The sequence below is a fragment of the Giraffa tippelskirchi genome, chromosome 6, assembly GCF_054371585.1.
Source record: "Giraffa tippelskirchi isolate mGirTip1 chromosome 6, T2T-mGirTip1v1.2.pri, whole genome shotgun sequence".
NCBI classification, from domain to species: domain Eukaryota; kingdom Metazoa; phylum Chordata; class Mammalia; order Artiodactyla; family Giraffidae; genus Giraffa; species Giraffa tippelskirchi.
In genome coordinates, this window is record NC_137280.1 from 134926045 (window position 1) to 134953540 (window position 27496).

The 27496-nt window shown below is 36.8% G+C and overlaps 1 protein-coding gene across 9 annotated transcripts in view; it reads right to left on the reverse strand.

The window, feature by feature from the left end:
* Positions 1 to 457: 457 nt before the first annotated feature.
* The window catches only part of ZNF300 (zinc finger protein 300), a 31805-nt gene continuing 4766 nt past the window's right edge, over positions 458 to 27496 (reverse strand). Inside the window, exons 1-7 of one of the 9 annotated variants that reach the window (XM_081495856.1) lie at positions 10551 to 10632; positions 9666 to 9793; positions 9012 to 9131; positions 8264 to 8420; positions 3786 to 3912; positions 3423 to 3545; positions 458 to 2318 (exon numbers count right to left, since the gene is read on the reverse strand). In XM_081495856.1, the coding sequence (XP_081351982.1) occupies positions 739 to 2318; positions 3423 to 3545; positions 3786 to 3819 (1737 nt within the window). In that variant the 5' untranslated portion in view covers positions 3820 to 3912; positions 8264 to 8420; positions 9012 to 9131; positions 9666 to 9793; positions 10551 to 10632 and the 3' untranslated portion in view covers positions 458 to 738. Of the gene's footprint in view, positions 2319 to 3422; positions 3546 to 3785; positions 3939 to 8263; positions 8421 to 9011; positions 9132 to 9643; positions 9794 to 10550; positions 10633 to 27496 lie in introns of those variants that run through there. The other 8 variants (XM_081495854.1, XM_081495853.1, XM_081495849.1 and 5 more) reach the window with 8 other exon arrangements.

A 27496-nucleotide genomic window follows, 5' to 3' on the forward strand; every position in this document is an offset into this window, starting at 1 on the left:
CACGATAACCAAATTCTCAGTAAGGAAAAGTAAATAGAAGATGTTTCAAGAGGAATAGGAGACATGGTCAAGAAGCATCAATTTTAAAAGGATCCTTCCAAAGATACAGATCAACTTATATGCTTGAAATGGGAAAATGTGTAACTATCACCTTTACTGAATTTGATCAACTTATCCTTCCATCTTTGTATAAGAACTTTACATGTATCTTTAGGGTTCATGCTAAGCCCCTCCCCCGAGTTTTTTTTTGGTTGCACTGTGCAACTTGATCTTAGTTCCCTGACCAGGAATTGATCCTGGGCCACAGTAGTAAAGTCGTTGAGTCCTATTATCAGGGAACTCCCAAGCCTCTCCTTGTTAATACAGTTTCTGGGAATTGGTTTTTTTTTTAATCAAGCTTTCTTCATGTCCTTTATAAGGAATTATTGTATATGACCAAAATGATGCCAAGTTAATATTAGCAGTTTCACAGTGTTTATTGTTATGGGGCATAATAAGGAATATGTACTTTGAGAACATTCTATATACATAATTTGTTCTATTAACCATTCAATTTGTAACTTTAAAAGCTCTACATGCTATGGTGAAAATGGCCTTCATTTATGTAATTATTTTCCATCATGTCCGCTGAGTTAGGTATCACCACACTCCAGATATGAATTCTCTTGTAAAATTGTCAAGATGCTGTCAACAAATTTATCAAGTTAATCAAGTTTCTGTTATGTATTAAGGCTTGAGCTAATACTGAAAGCTTGTCTGTGTTTTTAGTTCACTATGATTTTTACCACTGCTATGAATTCTCTGATGTACAGTGAGTTGTGATTTCTGGATGAAGGCCTTCCCACAAACAGTACACCGATAGGGTCTTTCCCCAGTGTGAATTCTCTGATGTAAAACAAGATCTGACTTCTGAGAAAATGCCTTTCCACATTCAGCACATACGTATGGTTTCTCTCCTGTATGAATCCTCTGATGACCTGGGAGGTGAGACTTTTGAGAAAAGGCTTTCCCACATTCAGTACAAACATAAGGTTTTTCTCCTGTGTGTATCCTCTGATGTCCAATGAGATGTGATTTCTGACAGAAGGCTTTTCCACATTCATTGCATTTATAGGGTTTCTCTCCAGTATGCGTTCTCTGATGTATAATGAGCTGTGACTTTCGGGAGAAGGTCTTCCCACAAGCAGTACATTCATAAGGTTTCTCCCCAGTATGAATTAACTGGTGTGTAATGAGTTCTGTCTTCCTGCTGAAGGCTTCCTCACACTGAGCACATTTGTAGGGTTTCTCCCCCGTGTGAATTCTTTTATGTATAATGAGGTGGGACTTCTCACAGAAGGCTTTTCCACATTCAGTACACTCATAGGGCTTCTCTCCAGTATGAGCTCTATGATGTATAATCAGTTGTGACTTCTGGGAGAAGGCCTTACCACACTCTCTACATTCATAAGGTTTCTCTCCAGTGTGAATTCTCTGATGTATAATGAGGGGTGATTTCTGGGAGAAGGCTTTTCCACATTCACTACATTCATATGGTTTTTCTCCAGTATGAACTCTCTGATGTATAATAAGGGATGATTTTTGAGAGAAGGCTTTTCCACATTCAGAACATTCATAAGGTTTCTCCCCAGTATGAGTTCTCTGATGTACAATGAGGTGAAACTTCTCACTAAAGGCTTTCCCACATGCAGCACAATCATATGGTTTTTTCCCAGTATGAATTCGTTGATGTACAATGAGCTGTGACTTCTTAGCAAAGGCTTTTCCACATGTAATACACACACAGGTTTTCTCCTTGGTTTCAACATTCTGATAATGAATAACGGATTGTTTCTTGCTGAAAATGTTTCCATGCTCATTATCATTACAGGGAATTACTCCATTGTGAATCTTCTCAAGGTTAGAATTGGCTACACTGTGGATGAATGATTTTCCACATCCAAAACTCTCTTCAAGGTTTCTTCTTGAATTGTTCTTATTACAACTAGGTACATCAATATTAAATTTCAAATTCTTTTTAAGGGCATCATAGTTATAGGGTCTTTGTCTTGAAGCATCTGACTCTATGCACTCTTGAAATATTTTCCTCAGTGCATCATATTTGTAGTCTGACTCTACAGTCATTGTTTTGTTGTTGATGACTGTTACTTGCCTGGAAAGTCTGTTTTTATGACATCTCTGTAGCTGACCATCACTTTGACAGACTTTTAAAATGGAGTATAATGAACCATCCTTTGTGACTCCTTTCAGTATCTTATTATGGAAGGAAACAGACCCCAAAATACATGATTGGGTGTTGTCAAGATTACTCTTCCTGTCTAAAAGAAAGGAAAATTAAAAAGTCATAAAGAATAATTAACAGAACACAGAGGAGTATAAAAAATGATTGATCTAATAAAGGTGATGAATCCAAACAGGGATGAGATGCCATTTCAGAAGACAGTAAAACATACACTATGATCAGGGGAATGGATAGACAAAGATATTAAAGAGAAATATTCATGAAAAAACTAGACCTGAAGGAGACAGAAAAATATCTGAGTTATTATCACTCTAATTTTGGATTACTCTTTTAGAATGTTCTCATTTCTCCAGCTTTCAGAGTGTAAATGCTTTTCACCATTCAAATTTATTTATTTTATAAACCATCTGCTATATATACTTGGTTAGTATTATCCTGCCACCTCTAGCTGAAGAAACAAGGTCTCTTCTGTACTCAAAATATTTTATCTCTTCTCATTTTACTTTCCTAATTAACAACTAATATAAACAAGAGAAAAACCCAAGATCATGCTGTGGATTCAGTATCAGAGTCACACCAATAATCCAAGCTTGAATTCCACTGTTCCTTCTATATATTATCAAATAAAACTAGCAAAATTCTCCCAGAAAAGCCATTTTTCCCTAACTTCTAGGTTTTGTTCATATACTCTTCTCGCTCACCTCCACCAACAGTTTGCCTTCACCTCCCTTTCTCATCATCATCAATACTCAATTTATCTTTCAAAGCAGCTACAGCTGCATGCTCTGAAAAATGCCTTTTCAAATTCTGTTGCATTTCTTTAGACTCTAATTTTCTCTGAACTTTTAAAAACAGTAGCAGTATTTGACGTTTAATTTTGTAATGCAACCTGTGTTCTTACAAGAAATTTGCGTTCTACTGCCTATTAAGCCTTTTCATAAAATGCATTAAATATATAAAGCAATATATATTTAATACAAAAGATATATATATAGAATCAATAAGAAATAGCTATCCCCTATAAAGGTTCACAATTATTTAACTGATTATTTGTTGAGTGCCTACTAAATTCTCTGCACAGGAACAAAGAGTAAGAGAATTCACTAAGGAGAGAAACATTAGCCTCAGGCATCAATCAACCAAAATAAAAACAAAACAGGCAAACTGATATTTCACTTACCTACTCGCCCATCTGCCTGACCTTCATATGGACAGATCCAATTTGGTATGTCTCTCTTAATGATCCATGGATCTTCTCCTTGCTCCAACTTGGAAATGACATCTGGTTTGGAAACTAGATGCCCTATTAAATAAAAACCAGAGGAATTGGGATAGACTGCACAGAAGGCAAAAGAGAAGAAGCAGTTTAAGGAGGTCTACAATGAAGTAGTTCATTTAACCTTCAGAAAGTAATGACCTCCATCAGGGAAGGTATTAAGATCAAAGTCATTATATACAGATCAGGAACCACCTAACTATAGTGACTGGTAAGGAAAGGTACTTGACTGGTCAAGTCTGAGTTATATAGGGAAGTCATTCTTACCCATTGAGACCAGGTGGCTATAGTTCTCCAGCATCACATCCCTGTACAGCGTCTTCTGAGCAGGGTCTAGCTGCTGCCACTCCTCCTGGGTGAAATCCACAGCCACATCCTTGAAAGATACTAATCCCTGTAACAGTAATATTCTTGTTCAATCTAAAGTCATCATTCTTACCATTTCTACTATAGCATGCAAAACTATACCTACACTTAGTTTTGTATCAGAGTATTTGGGAGAATCAATGTCAAATCCTGTCAAATCAATTTAGCAAGAAGAGCCAGACAGGACAGGAAAACAAAAGAAGTAAATCATAAAATGCTTACCTAATACAAATGGTAATTTAGTAAGTGATAAAGCAGCATTAAAATAGCTGAAAGGAAGATGTATTAACCAATGAATAGTACTGAAACAACTGGAAAGTTAACAGGAAAAGAATAATGTTGAATTCATATGTTAGAAACTGAACTGTATACTCTGGAAATTTGTAAGTTGAAGTTCTAACCCCTAGAACCTCAGAATGTGACCTTATTTGGAAATAAGGCCACTGCAAGTATAATTAGTTATATGAGGTCATTAGGGTGGACCCTAACCCAATATAACTGATATCCATATAAAACGGAGAAGTTTGAACAGAGAGTCACACACATATAGAATGAAGACAGTATGAAGATACTTGAGGAGAAGATAAGTTATCTATAAGCCAAACAGAGAGACTTAGAACAGATCCTTCCCTCAAGCTCTCAGAAAGAACCAACCCTGCTGATAAGCTGAATTTTGACTTACAGCCTCCAGAACTGTGAGACAAAAAATTTCTGTTATTTAATCCATGCAGTTTGCAGTATTCGGCTATGCCGGTTCTAGCTGTCATGATGAAGTATATCAATTATAATACAATGATATCTTATGTCTTGGAAAAGAGAAATATATATATATTCTGAATGAAGAAAAAATTTAAATTTTAAAAATACCCAAAACTATAAAATTACAAAACAAAACCTGGCTGGGAGGATTTTTATTAATAATTATAGAGAAGGATTTTTAAAGTATAACACATAAAAAATTTTTGAGAAAAGCCACATTTAGAGAATAAGAGCATGTCAGAGTTCTTGAAGATTCTAATCCAATCCCCTCATTTCATAGGAAAGAAATCTTAGCTTTTTCTAAATCTAACAATTCTCCTACATATATGCAATAGCTAGGAATATAATGAAATACATCAATTATAACAGCAATATTGAAAAAGAACACACTTAAGAAATATGCAGGAAACATGCATGAAAAAGCCAAAACAAATTATTGACATGATACTGAAATAAAGGACTTGGGTAACTGTAGAGCCATAGACATTTCTGGAGGGTAAACTGATGATTTTAATCATGTCACCATTATGTATGTTAACAATAGTTGTCACCTAATAGTGGAATCTAAATGATTTGTATTATTTAAAACTATTTTTAAGGGTTTTTCCCTAATTATTCTCTCATTATCAAATACTGCTTTCAGAATGAAAAAAAATTAAATATCAACATTCCCCTGCTTAAAAGATTCCTTTGGTTCCATCAATATATGTATATATATATAATCACTCTCATCTCAATCATCTCAATCTTAAGGTTTCTCTCATCCCACACCATCAACCTACCACGCATTTAGTTTGTTCCCATAACAATCCCTTTAGTTTTCCCACTTCACATATGAGATAACCGAAGATTACAGTGGTTAAGTCACTTTGTGCCAAAGGTTACACTAAATATATATGACTGATCAACTGTCCGATTTAAAAGCAGGTATCCTGACTCAATACCTTGGTTTTCTGACCACCGTACTCCACAATGCATTCCTTGATACTGCAAATAAGACCTTTTATATTTTATTACATTAATATTGCCTTTAGACAAACTTTCCACAAAACACCTCCACTTTCAGTTCAGTTCAGTCGCTCAGTCGTGTCTGACTCTTTGTGACCCCATGAATTGCAGCACACCAGGCCTCTCTGTCCATCACCAACTCCCGGAGTCTACCCAAACCCACGTCCATCGAGTCGGTGATGCCATCCAACCATCTCATCCTCTGTCATCCCCTTCTCCTCCTGCCCCCAATCCTACCCAGCATTAGGGTCTTTTCCAATGAGTCAACTCTTCGCATGAGGTGGCCAAAGTATTGGAGTCTCAGCTTCAACATCAGTCCTTCCAATGAACACCCAGGATTGATCTCCTTTAGGATGGATTGATTGGATATCCTTGCAGTCCAAGGGACTCTCAAGAGTCTTCTCCAACACCACAGTTCAAAAGCATCAATTCTGCGGCACTCAGCTTTCTTCACCGTCCAACTCTCACATCCATACACGACCACTGGAAAAACCATAGCCTTGACTAGACGGACTTTTGTTGGCAAAGTAATGTCTCTGCTTTTAAATATGCCAACTAGGTTGGCCATAACCTTCCTTCCAAGGAGTAAGCGTCTTTTAATTTCATGGCTGCAATCACCATCAGCAGTGATTTTGGAGCCCCCAAAAATAAAGTCTGACACTGTTTCCACTGTCTCCCCATCTATTTCCCATGAAGGGATGGGACCAGATGCCATGATCTTAGTTTTCTGAACGCTGAGCTTTAAGCCAACTGTTTCACTCTCTTCTTTCACTTTCATCAAGAGGCTCTTTAGTTCTTCTTCACTTTCTGCCATAAGGGTGGTGTCATCCGCATATCTGAGGTTATTGATATTTCTCCCGGCAATCTTGATTCCTGCTTGTGTTTCTTCCAGCCCAGCGTTTCTCATGATGTACTCTGCATAGAAGTTAAATGAGCAGGGTGACAATATACAGCCTTGACGTACTCCTTTAACTATTTGGAATCAGTCTGTTGTTCCATGTCCAGTTCTAACTGCTGCTTCCTGAACTGCATACAGGTTTCAGCCATTTCTACTTTTGCAAATGCTGTTTCCCATCCTCATCCTACTTCCTTCATGATCCAAAGTTCAATCATTTTTTTAAGCCTCTTATCCTTGCTTTCTCTATAAAGCTGGCCACTATTCCTTCTCTACTATACAAGTTCCTTGCTCTCATGTCTATTATAGAGCTTTTATGTATTATTGTAAGTTTCCACATCTGTTTGCCCCATTTTTCTCTGTATTCTTCCCAAGAAAGGATCATGCCTAAATTTTTAGTTATTTCACAGCTAGCCGGCACCTGTGACATATATTGAATATTCAAGACATGTCTGCTAAAAAGGAATGAATGAATATTATAGAGAATGAAGCTCATACTTAGTTAAAAATGGTTTTGCACACTTTGAATAATATTATTGTGATCTAAAGAACAGTAACATGAGAAAGATAATACATGTAGAAAATAGAGGAAATGTATTCTGATAAGAAAATTAATAAATGTAATGTTAACATTCTAATTTTGCTTTATCAGTAACACTAGAATGCTTTAATATACTATATATGTATAATTTTGCTAATTTTGAGTAAAATATAGCACATTATCAGTGGAAATTTGTATTTTTTGTATCAGTTACAAGCAATTTTTACAGCTTGAGTGACTGAGAGAATGGAAGAGATGGAGGAAATGGAAGGGGAATAGGTGTTAGAGGGAGAAAAGATAGATAGATGTGTTTAAAAATGATGACTTCTATTTCTGGACTGTATGGAAAAAATACAAATTTTAATCCTAAAGGAATAAGGAAGTTAATTAGCCATGGTAGTTGAATGTATTGGGCCAAAAAAAATCCACACTCATCTTCAGAACATCAGGGAACCCTGCTCTCCAAAGCTTTGCAAGGCAATTATATATTTTAAAAAATTATTTATTAGTATTAATTTTTTTAGATTCCATCTATTCATATAAGAAAGTTACCTTCATATAAAGTTACGATTATCTTTTTTATTGGAGTATAATTGCTTTACAGTGTTGTGTCACTTTCCACTGTACAATGAAGGAAATCAGCTATATGTACACATATATTCCCTCCCTCATGAACCTCTTTCCCACTTTCCCCCAATCCAACTGATCTAGGTCATCACAGAGCACTGAACTAACCTCTCTGTGCTATACAGCAGCTTCCCACTAGCTGTCTATTTTACACACAGTAGTGTAAATGTCAATCCTACTCTACCAATTTGTCTCACCCTCCCCTTTCCACCTCATGTCCACATGTCCATTTTCTACATGTGCATCTCTATGCGTGTCCTGAAAACAGGTTCATCTGTACCATCTTTCTATTAACATATTCCATAGAGATGCATTAATAGATGATATTTGTTTTTCTGACTTAGTCCTTCCTATGATGGACTCTAGGTCCATCCACATCACTAAAAATGACTCAGTTGTGGATCTCAGTCCCCCAACCAGGGATTGAACCTGTGACCCGTTCAGTGGAAGCTCAGAGCTCTAACCACTCCAAGGGAATTTCTGACAATTTTATTTTAAGAACTACTTTTTGAAAGAAATATATATTTTAGAAGACCATTCAAAACATACCTATTCTGTATTATCTATACTTTGTTGATAGATAAAACTGGACAACAGGAAGCCTCTATACTCTATCTAGTCCTTTAAAGCAGAGGTCAACACATTTTTTCAGCAAAGTAAATATTTTCAGCGTTTCAGGCCATATGGTGCTTATCCAACTCTGCCACTGTAGTACAAAAAAAGCCATAGACAATATGTAAACTAATGACATGGCTGTGCTGCCAGTAAAACTTTATTTACAAAAACAGTTAGAAAACTGAATTTGCCCCACAGGCAATAATCTGATGACTCCAGTTCTAAAGGATAAAGTTACAGAGTTAGGCTATGATGTTATGATAACTTCCTTCTAAGAGAAGTCACTCTATGATACAGTTACAAATTTATTACTACATTTACCACAGGAGTGTTGGTGAGAACACTGTATACCCTATTACTGAAAGGAAGATCCAAAACTGAAATTTTAGTTTTATATGGCAAGAAAGAATTTCTTCCTATAGGAAATGTATCTTCTTTCTCTTTAGAGGACTGCAAATCATGTAACTGATAATGTCAGCAAAAAGAAAAACTGTACACCAACTTTTTAAAGTGGTTTTTCAAGCCAAATTATCTGCATATTATCTAGCAATTCTTTCTAAGTCTGGATCTTTATTTTAGCTATCTTTCCCTGATCTAAATTTTAGCTATCTTCACTTTTCCATTTGATTGTATTTAGAACCAAAAAAGGAAATTTAAAAAATTAAAAATTAAAGCAACTCACTGGGGACTTCATCTTTTTCTGCTCTCCTCTAAAATGGCAGATGCCTGAAAAGGCAAAATTGGTGATCAGAAGAGTATTTTCACAAATTGGATGCAAAATGCAGCTTCTATATTCACCAGTCTAGAAACAACAACCACAGAAGTTAGATAGATGATAAGCAAACCTGTGGGAGAAGATGGTTTGGTCTTCATGGAAAAATCAGCAAGTATAATGTGAAGTAAGCTCTCTTCATACTTTGATCATACAGAACTTGGACAAGGTTTTTTAATTGTATGGATGTGAAGACATGTTTCTTTTTTATTTATTAAAAACTTATTCCTCGCCTTGCCATGAACCAGCAATTCCATTCTCAGGAGTTCATAAGGCAGCACACACACACACAAACACACCAAGATAAGTCCCCCAGAAGTAAGAATAGCTATTGACCAAATCAAAAACTGAGAAATGTATTCCCTTAGTCCCCAGAAAGGAATAAGCAGCTAAATTCTAATCTCCCAAGAACTCTTATATTTTCCTTGCAACGCAGCAGACACTCCTGCCAATCAATATGTTTTATTGTTGATTTCCAGCAGTATGGATGTCTGCATATAAAAATGGTAGTAGGTTGGGACCACTGATGCAAGGGAATATACCCTAATACAGGAAGGTACATACCTGGCAAATCCTTCTCAGTTCCCACAAGGCGTCAGGTAGACAAGATTTAACTGGTTCAGAGGAACTGAATACTCCTGCCACAGGCAGGCTGTTTTATATGGGGTATTCCAAGCTTTGTCAAAATAGATCTGTAAGGAAACAATTGGGAGAAATAGCCATACTTACCTCCAGGCACCCAGCAGGTGTTCAATAAATGTTTCTTGAATAAAATATAAAATTATTTCAATAAATTTAGATAGAGGTAGGATGAAAATCATAATTTTCATAATAATCCTATCCTTTCTGATTTGTTTGTTACTGTTTCAAAATGATCATTTTTGTTAGGGGTATCAGGTTAAGGGCATAGTGGTGGGTTGAGAAGGGATGTGACCTGAAAGGTTGCCTTTGACCTAAAAGGTTGCCTATGACCTGTGGAAATTTTATGTATGTAAATGAAAACTAGGCTATCATCCAAGACATCCTGGTCATTACCGCTCCCTCCAAATCTCTGAATCCTGGGGGCTAGCAATCACATACTCCACAGAACTCCCTCATGCCCACCACATCACTGACGGCCAAATGGATGCCCCCATCATTTAGTCCACAGCCTCCCTCATCAATCACTGACTCTTCAGGGTCCCCCAGGTCCCTGACCCAGTCAACAACAGTCAGTCCCCCTACACACCATTTCTGATCCCACAGATAATCCCATCATTGACACATCGTTATCCAATTACTAATCTTATAGCTCACCCCATTCCTGATTCCCAAATAAGCCCAACCCTAATCCCACATACCTTCCCTACCAGTGACTTCATCAGTCTCCAATCACTGACACTCACGGACCCCTCTCATCCCATTACCAATCCAAAAGACACTCATCACCACACATGTCAGCCTTCTGACCTGCAGTTCCAGAAACGCCCATCACGGCTTAACCCAAGACGGCTGTCACATTCATAGCGGTGAATTCTCCCGCTTCCTGTCTGGGTGAGCAAAACGCAGGGCTCCCGGGAGTGCGCTGTTCCGTACAGCGGAGTTTTGCCCACGCTGCACCCTGGGCGGCTTTGTTCAGGAGGCAACATGGCCACTCCCAGGCTATGTGTCTCAGTGGGAGCCGCCATCTTGCGAGACTGGTCAGTTCCGTACAAGCAGAGGAATTCGGTTTACTCAGAGCCTTTGTCTGGGCTGTACCACAGAGGCAGCAAGGGGAGGGAGGAAAGATAACATAAAGGATTACACAAACCTGTAACGTACAAAATTTTGCAGAGAGATTTTACAGGATTGAGTAAGAAGTCTGAGTTATAATGTCCTCCATTAGAAGGCTGCGTTTGGTAAAAGACGAATAATTTGGAATAGTAAAATATTCTCACTGGCGACTTTACTTAAAAGTGTTTGTAAATGGCGCAACCCTATACCGGGAGATTCTACTTGCTGAGAGGGGTGAAAATGTGGAGTGGAAATTCCACTGGGGGGAAACCCGCCAAAGTGGTGGAAGAGTTCACTGAGGAGCAAGGAAAAAGGATATACATTAATAACGAAATTTAAGTTAAGAACGATTATAAGGAATTCTCTAGGGTACACTACTACTGCAGTAACAAGTTGCAGAGGCCGACTGAAGAAAATTAAAAGTGAGAGAAGTTGAAGGGAGAGGAGGCCTCTGTCATAATGAAAGAAATAAAAAAGCCACAGTGAGATATTATTTCTCTTCTATTACCTTGTTTTTTAAAAACAGTATTCTTTTTTTTTTTTTTTTTTTAAATGGTGCTTCAATTTTTATTTTTGAGTCATACTAATATAACTCTTTACACATGCCACATATTTACAGGTTTTTCAAGAAAATATCTTGGCTGATTTAAATAATTTGTAAAGTATACTTGTTATGAACAGAATATTTCTTTTTTTTTTTTTTTTTTATAAATTTATTTATTTTAGTTGGGGGCTAATTACTTTACAATATTGTAATAGTTTTTGCCATACATTGACATGAATCAGCCATGGGTTTACATGTGTTCCCCTTCCCGGACCCCCCACCCACCTCCCTCCCCATCCCATCCTTCTGGATCATCCCATTGCCCCGGCCCTGAGCCCTTGTCACATGCATCGAACATGGAATGGTGCTCTGTTTCACATATGACAATACACATGTCTCAATGCCAAGTTTGGAAATATGGAGTGTTAGTAAGAATGCCATGGGAACTTGGAATTCTCATATATTACTAATGGGACAGAAAAATGACATAGCCCTATATAGAGCTGGGCTTCCCTTGTGGCTCAGCTGGTAAAGAATCTGCTTGCAATGCGAGAGACCTAGGTTGGGAAGATCCTCTAGAGAAGGACAAGGCTAACCAATCCAGTATTCTGGGCTAGAGAATTCCATGGTCTGTATATTCTATGGGGTCGCAAAGAGTCGGACACAACTAAGGAGTTTCACTTTCATTATATAGAAGACTTGGCAATAGGGTCTTCCCAGGTAGCAGCAGTGGTAAAGAATCTGCCTGACAATGCAGGAGACCCTCGAGATGCAGGTTTAATTCCTAGGTCAGGAAGATTCCCTGGAGTAGTAAATGGCAACCCAGTCCAGTATTCTTGCCTGGAAAATTCCATGGACAGAGGAGCCTGGTGGGCTACAGTCCATGAGGTCGCAAAGAGTCGGACTGTACTCATAACTATATGTATTTGTTACCTATTGCTAGTTACTAGAAATGTAGCAGTTTGAAACTATAAATGTTGTAGTTAACTGTTTCATTGCTTCTTTGAGTTGAGAATGTAGGAACAGCTGAGCTGGGTGGTTCAGATCTAGTCTGTCAAGAGGTTGTTGCACTCAAGCTGTCGTCAGCCAGGACTGTAGTTATTTCAAGGCTAAATAACTGTAGTTATTTAAACTAAATTTCAAGGTTATGCTTCTAAACTCAATGAAGAAGCCGGTGATAAGCCTCAGAATTTCAATTTCCAGGCTCAGTTGCCCATCATAAGGGCATTTCCTTCAGCTACTCAATTATCCTCATGACATGGTTGGGTCTTCCCTCTCTCAAGCCTGCCTCATAGTATAAGCTGGCTTCTGTGCAGACCAAATGAATCAAGGGAAAGAGAGGGAGAGAGCACACACAAGACAGACGCCATAGTCTTCTTTATAACCTATATTAGATATGACATCTCATTACTTCTGTATTCTATTTGCTGAAAGTGAATCATTAATGTGCCCACAAAACAAAGGAACAGGAATTAAGCTCTACATCTTAAGGGGAGGATTAGCAAAGTCTAAAACCACAACACAACATGTAAGCTTTTGCTCCTGAACTCAGAAACTCCATTCCAGGAATATATCCCAAATATACATTGCCCCCCCCCCCAAAAAAATAGGTTACTTATTGCAGTACTATTTTAAATACCTAAAGACAACAGTCATCCCAAACATTTGCCAACAGGTCCAGCTGTTATAAATTACAGTATACACATAAAACAGTACTATTTAGCTGTAAGAGAGAGACAGAAATATTTCTATGTACTACTATGGAGGTAAAGAGGATATAATGTTCTATGAGGGGAAAAGGTAGAAAAAATGAGAATAGTTTGTTATTATCATTTAGTTTCTAAATGTGAATATGAATATAGTTAATTCTTCTTATTCATGGTAGCTATGTTCAATTAAGTTGCTGCAAACACAGAACTAGTGAATACTGAACCATTTCTCCAAAGGGAAATAAATCAATATAAAACAGATTACAATCTTAAATTACAACTTTGTATAATTAAGATTATAAACTTAAAAACAACTCATGTTGGTGGATTCTATTGTCTTTATTTTACCAGAAAAGCAAAGTTCAAAAGAATTAAGTGATTTGCCTGAGGTCCAATAACAAAGGCCAGAGTTATATTCAAACCCTGTCTGGCTGACCCCAGAGCTGGAGTTTCTTGCACCACATTGCATTGCCCCTGCCATCCTCACGATCAGTTCACCTCTGTGTAAGAGGTGGAACAAGAATGCAGAGGATTCCCTTGTTTAAACTCAGCTGGGAATGTGTGCATGGGGCAATTCAAATTTTTGGTACTCTGGGCATGTCTGCCTATGACTGAAAAAGACTGGAAAATGATACTCATAAAGAAGGAAAAATCAACCAAAGGGAAAACAAAAACAGTTCAGAATTTTAAAAGATGTTGGAAATTGTAGAACTAGATATTTAGTTACTATAGACCTTGCACTAATTAAAACAATAATGTGAGAATATTATGAACTTCAGCCTCATAAATTTGGCAAGGTACAAGAAATGGACCATTTCTTCAAACACCAGAACTCAACTAAGATTAAACAGATCATTTGCATGGCTCCATAACTAGAATTCTACCAAAGTTTCAGTATTCCAAACCATTTTATCAGGAAATTGTTACCAAAACCATATCAAGGCAGTACAATAAAAAAAAAGAACTACAGACCAATGTCTCCCATGAACTTAAAACATAAAAATACTCAATAAAATATTAACAAATCAAATCCAGTAATATAGCAAAAGAATTATACACTATGACCGAGTATAATGTATTTCAAATATTCAAAGCTAGCTAAAAATAAAAAATTAACCAACAAGATACAAAGAAAAAGTAAATGATTATGTCAATTGACAGAGAACAGGCATTTGCTAAAAATCTAGTACACATGCATGATTAAAAACACAAAACAGAAAACCTCTCAGCAAAATAGTAATAGATAGCAATTTTCGCAACTTAATGAAGAGCATCTACCAAAAAAACCTCACAGAAAATATAATACTTAATGATGAAAGACTGAATGATTCCTCTCTTAGACCAGGAACAAGAGAATGATGTTTGCTATCACTATTTTACTTCAACATAGTAGTGGAAATTCTACCCACTAAAATAACACAAGAAAGCAAAATTAGAAGTGTACAGATCAGAAAGTAAAGAAATTAAACTGTCCCTACATACCGATGACATAAATGATTGTTTATGTAGGCAATCCAAAGCAATTTACCAGTGTTATGCCTAAAACTAGTGAGTTCAGTAAAGGAACAGGATACAAGATACAAAAGTCAATCACATTTCTATATACTAATGATAAAAACATTAAAACAGAAATAAAAACATTAATACCATTTTTAATCACTCCAAAGAAATAGAAACACTTAGACTTACAGTTATCAAAACATGTAGAATCTTTGGGAATAAAATCACAAAATGTCATTAAAAGAAATAAAATAAATAGACATACCACGGTCACTGATTTGAAGAATATAGATAGTAAAGATATTAATTATTCCCAAATTGGTCTACAGATTTAAAGCAATTTGTCTTAAAAAGGACAGCAAGTTATTTTTTGTAGGCTTAGACAAAACTATTTATATGGAATTCCTTAAAGAACTAAAAACAGAGTTACCATAGGATCCAGCAATCCCACTCCTGGGTATATATTCAAAAAAGATGAAAATGCTAATTTGAAAAGATATATGGACCCTAATGCTCAGAGCAGCACTATTTACAATAGCCAATTCACGGAAGCAACCTAAATGTCTGTCAACAGATGAATGGATAAAGAATATATGGCGTGTGTGTGTGTGTGTGTGTGTGTGTGTGTGTGTAAAATGGGATAGAATATTACTCACCCATAAAAAAGAATGAAATAATGCCACTTGCGACAACAAGGATGGACTTGGAGATTATCAACTAAGTGAAGTAAGTCAGAGACAAATATCATAGGATATCACTTTTATGTGGAATCTACAAAAAGATACAAATAAACTTATTTGCAGAACAGAAAAAGACTCACAGACATAGAAAACAAACTTACGGTTACCAAGGGGAAAGAGAGGAAGGAATAAATTAAGAGTTTAGTATTAACAGATAGACATGACTATATATTAAAGATATAAACGAGAATCTACTGGGAACTAGGGAACTAGATTCAATATCATGTCATAACCTATAATGGAAAAGAATCTGAAAAAGAATATATTTATACATACACATATATATAAATTAATCACTTTGGTATACAACTGAAACTAACACAACACACAACACTCAACTATACTTCAATAAGAAGTTGGTTTTTGGAAAAAAAAAACTTACATGGACAGGAACCGGCCCTATTATAGCTAAAATAATCTTGAATAAAGTGGAAGGAATTACTCCCACAACTTCTATTAAACATTGTATTGGAGGTTCTAGTTAGCACAATAAGGCAAAAAATATATGAAAACTATTTGGTTTGGTTTGGAAAGAGTAAAATCACATTCATTTGTAGATAACATGATCTTCCATGTGGAAAATCTAATGCATTCTACAAAGAAAATGGTACAAGAACTAATCAGTAAACTTAGAAAGGTTGAAGTATACTAGATCAATATTCTGTAATTAGTTGTACTTCCATATATAATCAATAAATAATCAGAAATTGTGGGGGGAGGAGAGGTTGAGATGTATGGTGAGAGTAACATGGAAACTTACATTACCATATGTAAAATAGATAGCCAGTGGGAATCTGCTGTATGACTCAGGGAACTCAAACAGGGGCTCTGTATCAACCTAGCAGAGTGAGATGGGGAGGGAGATGGGAAGGAGGTTCAGGAGGAAGGGGACATATGGATCCCTACAGCTGACTCATGTTGATGTTTGACAGAAAACAACAAAATTCTGTAAAGCAATTATCCTTCAATTAAAAAACAAATAAATTTTTAAAAAATCAGATAATAACATTTTAAACATCTAAGACAAATTTTTAAGTATGAATGATTTGGGGGCAAATTTGACAAGAGATGTGAAACACCAATACACCGAAAACTATAAAACAATACTAATAGAAATTAAAGAAGATTTAAAGGAGCTATATGACATTCATGTGTCAGAGCCCCATTGTTACAATGTCAAACTCTGCGAATTGAGTTATAGCTTCAGTGCAATCTATTCAAAATGGCAGCAAGCTTTTGAGAAGAAACTGACAAGGAAAGAAATAAAACTGTCCCTATATAAAAAGGACAGTTTTATATTCATATGGAAAGGAAAAGGACCAAGAATTGCCAAAATAGCTTTGAGGAAAAAATTAAGTTTGCAGCTTAACACTACCTGATCTCAACACTTATTATACACACACTACAATAATCAAGAAAGTGTGGTATTGGTGTAAAGATTAAAAAATGTATAAATGAAACAAAATAGGATACGATAGTTCAGAAATAGATCCAGCTGATATAATCACAAAGACAATTCCATGGGGGGAAAGAATTTTCAACAAATAGTGCTTGAATAATTGAATATCTATAATTTAAATTGAATCTTACTCCATTCTTCATACTACATACAAAAAAACAAAATTCAAAATGGCTTGCAGTCCTAAATATAAAATGCTGCAGTCCATGGGGTTGCAAAGAGTCGGACAAACTTAGCAACCGAACAACAAAAACTATAAAATTCCTAGAATCAAATGTAGGAGAAATCCTTTGAGATTTGCCTAAGATGAGGCAAAATTTCTTAGCTAACACCAAAAGCATGAGCCATGAAATAATAAAGGATAAACTGGACCTCTGGTCTTCAAAAGACACAATTTAAGAGAGTGAAAAGACAAGCCACAGACTAGGAGAAAGTATTTCCAAATCATACATCTAATAAACAACCATCAGCTAAAATATATGAAGATCTCTAACAAGGAAATTATTTAAGACTGAGCAAAAGATTTAAACATGCATTTCACCAAAGACATACTGATGTCAAAAAAGCACAAGGAAAGATGCCTAACATCATCAGTCATCAGGGAAATGCTAATTTAAGAGAGTGAGATAGCATTAATCACTTACTAAAATGACTAAAATTTAAAAAACTAATTATTACCAAGTACTTGGAAGGATGTAGAGAAATAATAATGAACTTTTACACACAGCCAGTGGGGATGTAAAATGCTGCAATCCCTTTGGAAAACAGGTAATTTCTCAGGTTAAATATTCACTGACTATATGGTGCAGCTATTCCATTTTTAATGTTTATCCAAGAGCATAAGTATTGGGCATGTACACATACAACATACAATATCCAAGACATAAGCATGCAGATATCTGTACAGGAATGCTCATAGCTTCATTTGTAAAAGCCAAAACCTAAAATTAACTCAAATGTCCATCACAGGCAAATGGATAAACTATCCATACAGAAGAATACTGATTAGCAATAGAAAAGCATGAATTCTTGATACACACAGAAAATTACATTAAATTCAAAATAAGTGTGCTGAAAGAAATCAGTAAAAATAAGAGTGCATACATTATGATTCTACTTATATCAGACTCTAGAAAATGCAAATGAATATATAGTGGCAGAAAACAGGGTTAGTGGTTGCCTGGGGATGAGGCAGAGAGTCAGTCGCAGAAGAAGAATTTCCAAGGGATAAGAAAAAACTTTGGGGGATGAAGAATGTTTTCATTATCTTGATTGTGGTGATGGTTTCACTGGTGTATACATAAGCCAATGTTATAAAAATAAATGCAATTTATTATTGGTCCATTAAACCTCAAGAAATCTGCTCTTTTAAAAATGCTATAGCATGCCTTAAAATGCCCTACATTATCTTCTTCAAATTTTTGGACATCATTATAAACCACTTTCCCTCATTCATTTAACATCAGACATTCTGTTCTTCCTCAATTCACTTTCACCTTAGGGCTTTTGAGAATGCTCCTCTTACTAGTATATAGATTTATCACTACTCTCACCAATTACTATAGCAAATACGGAATATTTAGATTATCTCACCAAAATGAAAAGACCTTTTTCTTCTGGTCTTCTCATCCTTCTTACTCCCAGCTTACACACACCTTAAAAGCTTTGTGATGTATGGAATTTTGGAATGTAATTTCACAAAGATTATTAAACCAGTAAAACTGTTCATTCATTCTATCCTTTAGTTGTTCAGCAAATACTCAGAAAACACCTACTATCTGTCATGTACTCTTCTAGAGCTTGAGCTGTATCATTTTAATACAGCTAAATATTCCTGTCCCATTTGTGCTTAAATGATACCAAAATGAATAAACAATAAACAAAATAAATTACAATATGATAAAAGTACCATTTAAAAAGTGAATAATCAAGGAAAGTTAGGATTGCTTAGGAGACTGTTGCTGTATCAAACATGGAGGTCTGCTAATCTTAAGATAATTCTGATCTAATCAGTCATCTAAGAACACAGACTCATAACACAGTGTAATTCTACAGTGATAAAATACTATATAATGGGACTTCCCTGGTAGTCCAGTGGTTGAGAATCCACCAGCCAATGCAAGGGACACAGGTTCAATCCCTGGTCTGGGAAGATTCCACATGCCACAGAGCAACTAAGCCTGTGGGCCACAAGTACTGAGCCTGTACTCTAGAGCCCACGAGCCACAACTACTAAGCACACATGTCACAACTACTGAAACCTATGCATCCAAGACCCTGTGCTCTGCAATGAGAAGCCACCGCAATGAGAAGCCCATACATCGCAACTAGATAGCTGCAACTCAATGCAACTAGAGAAAGTCCATGCACAGCAATGAAGACCCAGCACAGCCAAAAAAAATACTATACAGTGATAACTACAAGTGAATGTTCCCCAAGTCTACCAGAAGAAAGAATAATGAAGGGATAAACAAAACAGACAATAAAAACCAATAGAGAAAATTAATGAAACGAAGAGTTGGTTCTTCAAAAAGATCAACAAAATTGGCAAACATTTAACTAGACTGACTAAGAAAAAACAGAAAAGATTCAAATAACTAAAATCAGAAATGAGAAGACATTACAACTGATTTTACAGAACTAAAAAGAGATTGTAGGAGAGAACCACTAATATGAACAACTATACACCAACAAATAATCTGGATAATATAGACAGATTCCTACACACTCAGAGCTTACCAATACTAAATTATGAAGAAAATCTGAATAAATTTAAACCCATTAAAGAGACTGAATAAGTAATCAAAAACCCTGCAACAAATAACCCTGACTACAACTGTTGCTGGCACCTCCCTCTACATTAGAAGTCAAGGAAACATGAAGATCATACCTCACCCTTGTTACAGATGAAAGGTTCTGAAACCTAAAGAAAAGCAAGATCTAGACAAGCAAGACAGTCTAGAAGATCAACATAGGCTAGAAGATAAACATAGTATAGACTGATCTTTAGGAAGGTGAAAAAAAACAATATGAGGAAGTCATTATACCCAAATCGTGTGTGTGTGTGTGTGCTAAGTTGCTTCAGTCGTGGCCGACTCTTTGCAACCCCATGGATTGTAGCCCGGCAGGCTACTTTGTCCATCGGATTCTCCAGGCGAGAATACTAGAATGGGTTGTCATTCCCTTTCCCAGGGGCTTTTACTGACCCAGGGATCAAACCACATCTCTTATCTCTCCTGCATTGGCAGGCACGTTCTTTACCACTAGCTCACCTGGGAAGCCCCAAATCACAGAACAAGGAAATGAAGAAAAAGGGGGGAAATAAAAGCAGGATAAAGAGAAGGAAGAAGAAAAGAAGAAAGCAGAAACATCTAGAGCAGATAAATATAGACAAAAGTACTTCAGAACATGAAAGATTTATCAGCCTTGTCTCCTAAGACAATAGAAATAAAAGCAAGAGCAAGAGCAAACAAATGCAACATAATCAAACTTATAAGCTTTTGCACAGCAAAAGAAGCCATAAACAAAGTGGAAAGACTGGAAGAAAATATTTGCAAATGATGTGACTGACAAAAGCTTAATTTCCAAAAGGTATATACTGCTCATATAATTCAATAACAAAAAAACAAACAACTGAATCAAAATATGGGCATAAGACCTAAACAGACATTTCTCCAGAGAAGACATACAGATGGCCAACAGACACATGAAAAGATGCTCAACATCACTAATTATGAGAGAAATGCAAATCAAAACTACAACAAAGTACCACCTCACACCAGCCAGAAGAGCCATCACTAAAAAGTCTACAAGCAATAAATGCTGGAGAGGGTTTGGAGAAAAAGAAACCCTCTTACACTGTTGGTGGGAATGTAAATTGGTACAACCACAATGGAAAACAGTATGGAGGTTCCTTTTAAAACTAGAGTTGCACTATGATTCAGCAATCCCACTCTTCATTATAAACTCAGACAAAACTATAATTTGAAAAGATTCACATGTTCATAACAGCACTACTCACAATAGCCAAAACAGGAAAACAACCTAAATGTCCATTGACAGATGAATGGATAAAGAATACACACACACACACACACACACACACACACTGGAATGCTACTCAGCCATAAAAAAGAATGAAATAATGCCATTTGCAGGAATACAGATGCAACTAGAGATTATAGTACTAAGTATTTCAGAAAGACAAATACCATAAGATATTACTCATGTGGAATTTAAAATATGACACAAATGAACTTATATAAGAAACAGAAAATTCTGTTTTGTGGAAAATTCTTCAAGAGATGGGAATACTAGACCACCTCACCTGCCTCCTGAGAAATCTGTATGCAGGTCAAGAAGCAACAGTTAGAACCAGACATGGAACAACAGACCGGTTCCAAATTGGGAAAGGAGTACATCAAGGCTGTATATTGTCACCCTACTTATTTAACTTATATGCAGAGTACATCATACGAAATGCTAGGTTGGATGAAGCACAAGCTGGAATCAAGATTGCCAGGAGAAATATCAATAACCTCAGATACGCAGATGACACCACCCTTATGGCAGAAAACAAAGAAGAACTAAAGAGCCTCTTGATGAAAATGAAAGAGGAAAGTGAAAAGGCTGGCTTAAAACTCAAAATTCAAAAAATGAAGATTGTGGCATTTGGTGCCATCACTTCATGGCAAATAGATGGGGAAACAATGGAAACAGTGACAGACTTTATTTGGGGGGGCTTCAAAATCACTGCAGATGGTGACTGCAGCCATAAAATTAAAAGACACTTGCTCCTTGAAAGAAAAGCTATGACAAACCTAGACAACATATTACAAAGCAGAGACATTACCTTGCCAACAAAGGTCTGTCTAGTCAAGGCTATGGTTTTTCCAGTAGTCATATATGGATGTGATAGTTGGACTATAAAGAAAGCTGAGCGCTGAATTGATGCTTTTGAACTGTGGTGTTGGAGAAGACTCTTGAGAGTCCCTTAGACTGCAACGAGATCCAACTAGTCCATACTAAAGGAAATCAGTTCTGGGTGTTCATTGGAAGGACTGATGTTGAAGCTGAAACTTCAATACTTTGGCCACCTGATGTGAAGAACTGACTCATTTGAAAAGACCCTGATGCTGGGAAAGATTGAAGGCAGGAGGGGAAGGGGATGACAGAGGATGAGACGGTTGGACGGCATCACCAACTTGATGGACATGAGTTTGAGCAAGCTCCGGGAGTTGGTGATGGACAGGGAAGCCTGGCATGCAACAGTCCATGGGCATGGAAAGAGTCAGACATGACCGAGTGACTAAATTGACTGAAGTGAAGAAACAGAAACAGACTTACAGTCATAGAGAACAGATTTGTGGTTGCTAAGGAGAGCTGGGGGTGGGGTAGGGAGGGATGGGTTGAGAGTTTGAGAATAGCAGATGTAAACTATTATATATAGAATGGGTAAACAAGGTCCTACTGAAGTGCACAGTGAACTGTATTCAATATCCTGTAATAAACCATAAAGGAAAAGAAAAAAATATCAGCCTTACAAGCCAGAATCAACTTCAACCATTCCATCCTGTTCACTTTCTACCATGAACAGTTAACTCTATGATTCAAGTCATCTAAACAGGTCAAACCACCTTGTAGGTATAACTTCTGCTTATTCCAAAAGATTAATAAAAGAAAATGAAAAAGAGGAAGAAAAGAAAGAAGAAGAAAAAGGAGAAAATAAATTAGAGACTAAATCAATCAAAGAACAACAGTGACAGAGAAAGAAAAGATGTATAGGAGTTTAATTTTGGACACAAGAGAGAAATTAAAATGAAAAAGAACAACATCCAGATACAGATGGGAGATACAATAAGAAAGAAATTCAGATGAATTCCATTTCCAGATGTGAAACAAGTTCCATATCATCTAAGGATTGGTATAATTCCTTGCTCAGTTGTTCTTGATCATACAGTTATTAGAAAAAAGAAAGACTTACAGTAGTAGGCTAAAAAAGGATGACTCACTTGACTTTAAAAAAAGCTTTATGAAAAAATTATAATATGAAAAACTGAAAGCATAGCTACATGATACATATATGAAACTGATAGATCTTAAAGTGCAGTTGGAAGAGGCCACCCAGAGACAACAAAGATTTCCAGATAGGCCACTACTGGAAACTGGGGGAAATTGGGGACAAAGAGCTCTAAAAAGAATTGATATGGTGGTTTAGTTGCTAAGTTGTGTCTGACTCTTGCAACCCCATGGACTGTAGCCTGCCAGGCTCCTCGTTCATGGGATTCTCTAGGCAAGAATACTAGAGTAGGATGCCATTTCCTTCTCCAGGAGATCTTCCTGACCCAGGAATCGAACCTGGGTCTCTTGCATTGCAAGCAGATTCTTTACCAGCTGAGCTATCTGAAGTGAAAGAAGAGCTCAAAATGTTACCAGACCTAAAAGCAGCAAACTAGAGGCTAAAGGATGAAAACAGGGTCTTAATCAGTCATAAGCAAAATTTTCAAACTAAATAAAAAGCAGCAAGTGATGGAATTACACATATTCGGAACCCAGTGGACCATAACTAAAAGTCACTGGAAACTTGAAAGAATCCTTGGAGACTATCATTTTTTAGATATCCTGCCATGTTCTTCAGATATGTAACCAGTAAGCCTTGTTGTTGTTTAGTCGCTAAGTCATGTCGGACTCTTTGTGACCCCATGGACTGCAGCACGCCAGGCCTCCCTGTCCTTCACTATCGCCTGCAGCTTGCTCAAACTCATGTCCATTGAGTCAATGATGCCATCCAATCATCTTAACCTCTGTCGTCCCCTTCTCCTTCTGCCTTCAATCTTTCCCAGCATCAGTGTCTTTTCCAATGACTAGGCTCTTCGCATCAGATGGCCAAAGTATTGACGTTTCAGCTTCAGCACCAGTCCTTCCAGAATATTTAGGGTTGATTTCCTTTAGGATTGACTTGTTTGATCTCCTTGCTGTCCAAGGGACTTTCAAGCGTCTTCTCCAGCACCACAATTCGAAAGCATCAATTCTTTGGCGCTGTGCTTTCTTTATGGTCCAACTCTCCCACCCATACATGACTGCAGGAAAAACCATAGCTTTGACTATACGGACTTTTGTCGGCAAAGTGATGTCTCTGTTTTTTTAATACTCTTTCTAAGTTTGTCATAGCTTTTCTTCCAAGGAGGAAGTGCCTTTTAATTTCGTGGTTGCAGTCACCATCCTCATTGATTTTGGAGCCCAAGAAAATGAAATCTGACACTGTTTCCACTTTTCCCCCATCTATTTGCCATGAAGTGATGGGACTGGATGCCATGATCTTCGTTTTTTGAATGTTGAGTTTTAAGTCAGCTTTTTCACTCTCCTCGTTCACTTTCATCAAGAGGCTGTTTAATTCCTCTTCACCTTCTGCCATTAGGGTGGTGTCATCTGAATATATGAGGTTATTGATAGTTATCCCAAAAATCTTGATTCCAGCTTGGGATTCATTCAGCCTAGCATTTTGTATGATGTACTCTGCATAACAGTTAGATAATCAGGGTAACAATATATAGCCTTTTCCAATTTTGAACCAGTCCATTCTTCTATGTCCAACTGCTGCTTCTCGTCCTGCTTACAGGTTTCTCGGGAGGCAGGTAATGTGGTCTGGTATTTCCATCTCTTTAAGAATATTTCACAGTTTGTTGTGATCCACACAGTCAAAGGCTTTATCGTAGTCAATGAAGCAGAAGTAGATGCTTTTAGGAATTCTCTTGCTTTTTCTATGATCCAGCCTATGCTGGCCATTTGATCTCTGGTTCCTCTGCCTTTTCTAAATCCAGCTTGTACATCTGAAAGTTCTCAGTTCACTTACTGCTAAAGCCTAGTTTGAAGGATTTTGAGCATAATCTTGCTAGCGTGTGAAATGAGTGCAACTGTATGGTAATTTGAACATCCTTTGGCATTGCCTTTCTTTGGGACTGGAATGAAAACTGACCTTTTCCAGTCTGAGTTTATAAATTTGCTGGCATAATGAGTGTAGCACTTTAACATCATCATCTTTTAGAAGGCATAGACTTAGATTACTGTGATGTTGAATGGTTTGCCTTGGAAATGAACTGAGATCATTTTGTCATTTTTGAGACTGCAACCAAGTACTGCATTTTGGACTCTTTTGTCAACTATAAGGTTACTCCATTCCTACTAAGGAATTCTTGCCCACAGTAGTAGATATACAAAATGCATAAGGTGGCCCAAGAAGTAAAACTGTAAGCAACACTGCTGTCCTCCCAGGTGGATAAGGCAAAGATTTTATGCCTTTCCTGGTCTTTACTATTGCTGTTTCTCCCCCTTGGCTGTTGATGATTTACAATTAACAAAAATGGTTTATCCACTGTTGCATCACTCTGGAGCAATATGATTTAAGAGTGCAACTTAAGCACACTGTAATCATAAGCTTTAATGATCAGTCTATGGCTTTGTCTATGGATTAACTTGTGCTTTGTACTGATATAGTACTAGTTTAATTTCAAACACTGTGAATAGTATGACCATTTTTCTAAGAGTTCAGATAATGAAAATGAAAACATTTATAATACCAATTTCAGCATGACCCAGACATCACCAAAAAAGACTTTTTATTGGGAGTATGGTTGCTTTATAATGTTGTGTTAGTTTCTGCTGTACAGCAAAATGAATCAGTTATACTTACACATATTTTACATTTCCTTTCCAATTAGGTCACCACAGATCATTGAGTAGAGTTCCCTGTGATATACACAGGTTCTCATTAGCTGTCTATTTTATACATAGTGGAAGTGAAAAAAGTGGAAGTGAAGTTGCTCAGTCGTGTCCGACTCTTAGCGACCCCATGGACTGCAGCCCACCAGGCCCCTCCGTCCATGGGATTTTCCAGGCAAGAGTACTGGAGTGGGGTGCCATTGCCTTCTCCAAGGCTTCCTTATCTCTTCTCTTGGCTGGTTTCTTCTAACAGTGAGTTCTTGGCTCTGCATGTTAGCTCTTTAGAGAGGTGGTCCCCAACTCAGTTAAAGAGCCTTTATTATGATTTTTCCAAATCGGTCTCATTACATAGTTGGAATGTTATAATACCATGATTGACGCCATTAACTTTACTTCTTTAACAATGGAATGTATCAAGTGGGAGTTACTTACAACAATATAAAATATCACTAATTGAACTATATAATTCCTTTTCTATTTAACAAGGCATTAAAGGGAGTAGAAAAATAAGTGATAGTTATTCATAACCTGGTACAATGTAAGCAACTTGTTTACTTAATCAAAGGGTTGATCACAGATTTGGACAGACATCATGTTACCAGAGAAAAAAAATTCAAACAAAGCAAATGATGGACTGTACAATCAGTCATGATCATTAGATATCGTGGGACACCACTTTATTCTCCTAGGTCAGTTTTATCATATGTAAAGTGAAAAATGTCATTTAAGTGTCCGTATTTGTACCAAATCTGAACTTCAAGTAATTCCCTAATAACATTCTATATTAAGAATAGGCTCAAAAAACTATTCAGGTGTAACTTGAAACTTCTGAATGACTTAGAATTATTTACAGATGAATTCATTTTAGAAAAGTTTTTTTGTAAAATAGCAAATCTATCTATTTACTAATTCAAGTTTTTGTAAAGTTAAAATCATATATAGTTGCTAAGATATTTATACATAGTAGTGTATGTATATCCATCCCAACCTCCCAGTTTGTCCCAACTACCCCCCGTTCTCCCCTTGGTAACTGTTAAGTTTGTTCTCTATAACTATGATTCAAAGACTCTTATTTTAATATTTCAATACATAAAAACATATTCACACTGGGTTAGGGAAGTAAATAACTAAAACAGTGCAAACTGCAAAAGATGAAAAAAAGAATTTGGGATTGGATATGGTGGAGGTGAATGAAAGCACATATGAAAAATTAAACTTAAAATTCAAGGATGAGACAGGGAAATACTTCTAAGTAAATAAAAGGATTTTTGTTTTTGGGTTTTGTTTGTTTGTTTGTTTTGGTCTCCCAAAAAGACACCAATGCTGAGCTGAAAATAGTAGCTGTTGAATTAGACAGATCACTCCTAAAAGTAACCCAGGCAGCAGTAAAGAAATCTGTCAACAGGCCCAAAGTGCCCTTAACATTAGACGCACTTCTCACCTGGTTGAAGTTGCCTACCAGGTGTTTAATAACTGAGATATAGAGGGTTAAAAGGCCCAGAGGCAAATTCACTTACTAGTTGTGAGGCAGAAAGTAGATGGGCCCCCTGCCCCCCAGGGTAAAGTGACTGGAGATTCATTCCCTATGGATTGAAACTCCAAGAAGAGAATAACACGACAATCAAGGGAGAAGGCTGGGCCCTGCCCAGATCAATTACGTTCATTCTTGAAGTCAGGAGATCTCCCTGACCACACACGCACAGAAAGGCCCCTTGGAGGCCAAAGGGATGTTCTACCAGATGCCTTTTGGTAAAATCCATCTTGGTAAAAAAAAAAAAAAATCCATCTTGGTTAAGAGATGCATGCACACACATGGGAGGATCCTGAGATATACCAAATATGGACTGTGAACCAGGCAAATCAAAATGACTGGTCAAAGGAGACCAGAAGAAATGCCCCATAAGTGTGATTCAAACTCTCACGAGGTCATGACTCAGCAACTCTCTCCCTGAGTCTGGCTATGTGTCTATCCA